The 6,000-nt window shown below is 31.0% G+C and overlaps 1 protein-coding gene across 1 annotated transcript in view; it reads right to left on the reverse strand.

Annotated features, from left to right (window-relative positions):
- LOC129947835 (glutamate decarboxylase) overlaps positions 1-5,209 on the reverse strand; it is a 49,650-nt gene extending 44,441 nt beyond the window's left edge. Inside the window, exons 1-2 of the mRNA XM_056058562.1 lie at positions 4,977-5,209; positions 3,163-3,231 (exon numbers count right to left, since the gene is read on the reverse strand). Coding sequence (XP_055914537.1) covers positions 3,163-3,223 — 61 coding nt within the window. The 5' untranslated portion in view covers positions 3,224-3,231; positions 4,977-5,209. The remainder of the gene's footprint in view (positions 1-3,162; positions 3,232-4,976) is intronic.
- Between the last annotated feature and the right edge of the window lie 791 nt (positions 5,210-6,000).

Here is a 6,000-nt window from a genome sequence, read left to right on the forward strand (position 1 = left end):
GATACAATTGGTTTACATGAAATGAATGAATACTAAATTTTAAACAAGATGACTTGAAAAAAACCATTAATATAAACAAAACTTTTTTATACTATTTAATTAATGAAAAAGATTTGATCAATGGACTTTATTATAATACCTGTTAAAACACCTTTAAAGTATATAAAAAAAAACTAAAGTTAAAATCATCGCAATGCCAGCCGAGTAGTGCAGCGTATCATCCTTATAGTTTGATATAGGGAATTCCACAACCGAAACGCGTGAAAGAAAAATTGACGGCTCGAAACAAGATAGGAGAAGCGTATTGGTATCAGATCGGTGCTTCGATTAGAGCGTGGGAAAAGGATTCTGTTGTAAAGGTAGGTCTTAAACGAGAAAAGATTATCAAGAGTAAAACCATATATTAATCTTGCGTATGAGGAATTGTGAACATATTTCCGTAGTCCAAAAAAATATCTTGTCAAACTACTTTAGACAACATTAAGTTTCCTTTTCTGCTTCGAATCGCAACTACTAAAGAGTTCACACCTAAATATTAAAAGCGGAATAAGCAGCGACTTAGCAAGAATCATTCTTGTTTTTATTGGAGTGATTCTTTGGGTGGTCCATAACATAGGTAAGCCTCCGTAATCTCTACCTATGATACGTGGTATATGCTTTGTCCAAGTGAGTGTCTTATTGAATACTACTCCAAGATTCTTGGATGAGTCAACAAACTGAATAGGGTTATCATTGAGTAATACTGGACAAAATCAAGATGTGTCTGTAGGGTCTTTTGAAATGATTAAGCATTTTGACTTAGTAGGATTTAAACAAAGTCTGTTTCATCAAGACCAGAGCAGTATCTTATTTAGATATTCCTTTATCTCCCAAATACCAATTTAAACAACCCTAGTGGACAACTGTACCTAAGCTGTACATCATCGGCATACATATGTATAGATGAGTTAAAGGTAAAGCTTATTAACATACATGGTAAAAAGTAATGGACTCAAAATAGACCCTTGGGGAACACCTCGTGTTAGAGGAAGAAAACTTGAAGTTTGGTTGTTAGCAACTACTGCTTGGTGTCTAGAACTAGGATATGAGAAAATGAGTCTCACTGATTATAACGTAAATTGAAACTCATTCCTTAATTTGATGCATAAATTACGGTGGTTAACAGTGTCAAAGGCTTTGGAAGAAAGAAAGAAAAAAGAGTGAGGAAAGACACAAAATTCTTATCTACACTTTTTCTTATTTCTTCGACCACTTTTATAAGGGCAGTAGTGGAACTGTGTTTGATACGGAAATCGGATTGATTGGCACATAACACATCGTTACGTTTTAGATATTCCCGCATTTGTATGTTCATAATTTTTTCAAAAACTTTGGATAAATATTGCAATATGGCTACTGGCCGATACTCATTTGGGTTTTCGCGATAGTGTTGCTGAAGAGTCGTCCACCTGTACTCGTAGTCGTGCCCAACCATAACACGCAATTGACTTAATAACTTAAGCCTCTTGACCGTTTTAAGCATCGTCAATGGTCAAAATGGTGGCAAGAAATGGCAACAATGGAATATCAATTTTTGAAAAAAAATCAACTTCAGAAAATCAACCTCAGTGGATTCGTCAATAAGCAATGAATGACAATCCAAGAATGATTGTCGAAAAACCAATGCATCCACCCTTTGATAAGTATTCAATAACAAATAGAAACTTTAAATAATGATACGGTTAAGAAAGGCCGTTTTTAATTAGTTTCCTATGTTTTTTAATAGAATTGTTTAATTTGATTGTTTATAAATAAAATTTTTTTCTATTTGAATTATTAGAAATGTATTTTACAGCTTTTATTTTATGCTTATTTATAATGCAATATATGAATTCAAATTTTTTGGGATATGATTTGAAAGTCTAAAATTCTAATAAATAAACTTTTTTGCCATTCTTCGATTGTTGTATCATATTTGGTAATGTCGAATTCTATAAGTTTATAAAAGTGAAAAATATAGAAATTTTCTTTGCCTTTTAAATTTTTTTATTATAATTAATCAATGTTCGAAGAAATTTGAATTATCATTCTTTATAATTGACTTTTCTTTTAATTGAAAAAAAAACTTCAATTATTTTCTTGATTCAATTTAAAATTGTCTTTTGTAAGAATATAAGCATCTTTTCTTCCATGCACGTCTGAAATTTCAACATAAATACATATATTATAAGAAGAAAATCTTTTTTTAAGCTTTCACTAAAATAAAAAGTTTTAATAATTACTCTGTCACTTTCATTTAAAATCGATGACATTATGTACCCTACTCAAAAGTTAATCCTCTAGTAACTTAAATAAAATACAACTTTGCAGTATATTTATATTTATATATTTAAACAAATATAAGGGGAAACCCCCTTGAAAGTAGGAGAATATTAAATGTATTTACTGGTTCTATATTGAAGAAGACTTTAGAGTATTTTATAAAAAAGATTCATATACCTTTTATGTACAGTGAGTATGTATTATAGAGCCCCTCTTTCGATAGGTTCTATGTAGCTATATCAAACTTAATATCTGAAGAAGTTTACAAAAATGGCGCCCAACGAATGTTGCTTACGTCATTGAATCAACATTCAACAATATATACATAAATGCTTGCATTCGTTAAGTTTGTACCTATGTATATATGCTTACATATTCTACGTCAAGAAGGTTAAGTTGTGATTTAAGTCAGATTGCATTAGTTTGTAAAGTTTGATATACAACCATTTTATTTTTCTATAAGTATAATATATTTGTTCTGTTTTCTTAGTTTTTACGAAGATTTTCATTATTATTCAATGAACGAATTCTTAGGGACGATGCCCCTACACAGTGAAGGTTGACGCCATCTTTGAATCAGATCGTGCGCAGAGCATAAAATGGCAGACAAATTTTAATACCAACTCTCTAAAAATATGGTGGATATGGTATTTTTTGAAACAAAAAGAAAAAAACAACAGCAACAAAAAGAGAGAAAATCAATTGATTTTGAGAATGACCTTTGAACTTTTCAATGGACATCGTTGCCAACAGTGTCGGCCATATTTGGAAAAATGGTCTTCAAATTTAGATGGCATCTGTCTTTAATCATTTAAACAGTTTATTTTATGAATTTCGTATAAAGTATTTTTAAAAACTTACCGTAAGCTGTAAGCCTCCCAGTTCTGTCAGACAGTTTATAGTTATTTGGATTGATCGACATTTTCTCCTCTGAAATTAAAAATATAATAGATATAAATTAATAAGAAAAACATTCAAGCGGATTGTACATTCACGTATAGAACAAAAGAAACAGGGATGTTATATAAAAAAAACTAAAAAAATAGAAATTAATGAATGAAACTTGGTTAAACATAAAACTTTAAAGCTTGTGAAAAATGGCCGTCACTCTAAGAGTCTCACACAAAAATTTAGTGAAAACATGGTGTACTGATTATATCACATATTAAATGATTCAATGAGCAGGATTTTCAAATATGATGAAATTAAAAAGCGCAAGAGCATATTAGAACCAAGTCCTAGTGAAAATTTTTGTTTCTATTGTATTTTGGTTGGAAATGTTAGGGACCTACAATTTAATGTCAATCTATTACGCAATTTCATGAAAAATTAGGCTACTTGTCAATTATTTGCGAATGACTCATGTGATGTAATTTTTTTTTTATAAAACAAACAGGTGCAAATAAAATTTAACAAAAAAAGAATGAAATATTGATTTTTGTATTTGATAATGCTCGAAATGTTTTCGAATATAGTGCCAAAGTTCATTAAAAATCAAAAAAGTATGAACAAAGAAAAAGTGTGGAAGGCAGCAACACAACACGGTTAAAATGATTACGTAAACTTCACATTAGTTAACAAAGTACACAGGGATGTTACAAATAATTTACTTGATTAATAATTACTTTATTTTTTAGTTTTTTATTCTTTAAAATTTAAAATTTTCGCTTATTAACACGAGAGAAGTGTGGCACAGTGAACCTACAACTGAATCGATAGTTTATCTTTTCTTTGAGAATAGGTAGGGACCTAGATGCATATACGTATACATATAAAATACTGTCCTAAGGATTTATATAAAACTCATGTTTATATATTACATGCAATCACTGTAGGTAGGTAGATGATTTAGATACATATCACATGACCTACTTTCGTGCGCGCAAGGAAACCTGAAGGTTATGATCATGTCCTTTTGTGAGAACACTAAAAATTATGTTAATTTGAAAATTTTTCACTGCGCAATCGCATACAAATTTTTCTTTCATCAACCTACGTTGTAGAAGGACTAAAAAACGGAAATTTAAAACCAAAGCGTAGCCAATTAATTTACGTAACACGTACAAAATGGCGTCATTGCGTTTCCTTTTGAAAGAAAGACGTAAAGACGCAAAAAACGGAGGTTGGCAAAAGGTTAAAGGTTTAAAAGATTCAAACAAATTAGTGAGTTGAAAAATAAAAAAATTATGCATAATTAAAATAAAAAATCTTACCAATAATCTTTCGGAGATCGTCGATGTATTGCTTTAGGAAAATCAGTTTGACTGATTTGATTTTATGTGGGGGGCAAGTTTAAAAATTCAAAATGTCTACCCTCTTGCTCTTAAGGGTGATGGTGATATTTGAAGTATTAACAGAAAATAAAATCAATAAGCTTTCACACTAAAAATTATAAAATAGCGATTTTAAAAGTTTTTTATTCTACAACTAAGCACACAATTAAAATGGCAAAAATGACGGTATATAATATTTGAAACAGGAAACAACTATTTGAGTATGTGAGGATTTTTGTATTTTGCTGATATATATATATTTCTCTGATGGAATGCGTGACCTTAATATGTGAGGGAAGAAGAAGAAGAAGAGTACAATAGGAAAATGTATATGTATCTATTGATAACTTTTTCTCTAGCGATTTTGTTTTATTTAACTCTTTTGTTTATTCAAAATCTCACTTTTGTTTTTCAATTAACAGCCCCAATCAAGCTTTCTGTATTCGAATGCAGTAGCACTTTTTTTTTTAAATTTAAATTTCAATTAAAAAACACAACTTTAACACACTGTCTGGATATAATGATGAATGGTATTACTTTAAAGGTATAAGCTTTAACAACTTTTCTGTATCTCTAGGACGGACAGAACAGAAGCAGCTTCACTGTCTGACGACCTGCGGAGCTATGCAGGAGTAGATTTGCTGGAATGCTAGTCCAAGCATTTTTGGTGGAGGTTATATTCACTGATGTTGGGGGCGGATGACACCCTCGTAAAAGTGTCCTTAAAGCATACATACACACATATACTCACACAAAAGAACGAAAAATGCAAAGAGGGTGATATAATATTGGGTATGTTTTTTTTATGTATTTTCTTTTTGGGGATGAATGACGTCACGGATGACATTTAAGTATAGTCAGCCATGTTCCTAAAAAGGATCCCCTTGAGAAAAAGGCGGAGCTTATAATTGGATTTTGTTATGTTTTGTTTGCGAGAAAGCAGCGAGGAAGACTTATAGACGAAGGCGAAGAGAAAGAGGACTCACAGGAGTTGGGGGGACTCTCCATCCAACAATAAAGGTTAATGCAATCATAGTTATGCTTAGACAAAATGAAGTTAGTGTGAAGGGTAGTATGCCATGAGGTTGCCATTGCCATAGTATACCGTATAGCGTATAGCTAGAGCCCCCATTTTACGGTAGGTGTATAGTAAGTGCATATACCTATAGAGTATAGACCATATACATACTACCCCATAATGCATTTCTTTTGCTCAAGACTTGTGTTTACATGGCAAAAAACACGACTTAATAAACATTTTTAAATAAACCACAATCTCAAATCTAGAAAATGGAAGAAAGGGTAAAAAAAAGATGAAAACAAAAATAACAGAAACAAAAGAGTTGAAAATACCAAAAAGAATTTGCGTTGGAAAGTATTCCAAGAATGTCGTATAAGGGTTTGGAATGTGTTCTTTTAGTCAGCA

The sequence above is a fragment of the Eupeodes corollae genome, chromosome 2, assembly GCF_945859685.1.
Source record: "Eupeodes corollae chromosome 2, idEupCoro1.1, whole genome shotgun sequence".
In the NCBI taxonomy this organism is placed as follows: Eukaryota; Metazoa; Arthropoda; class Insecta; order Diptera; family Syrphidae; genus Eupeodes; species Eupeodes corollae.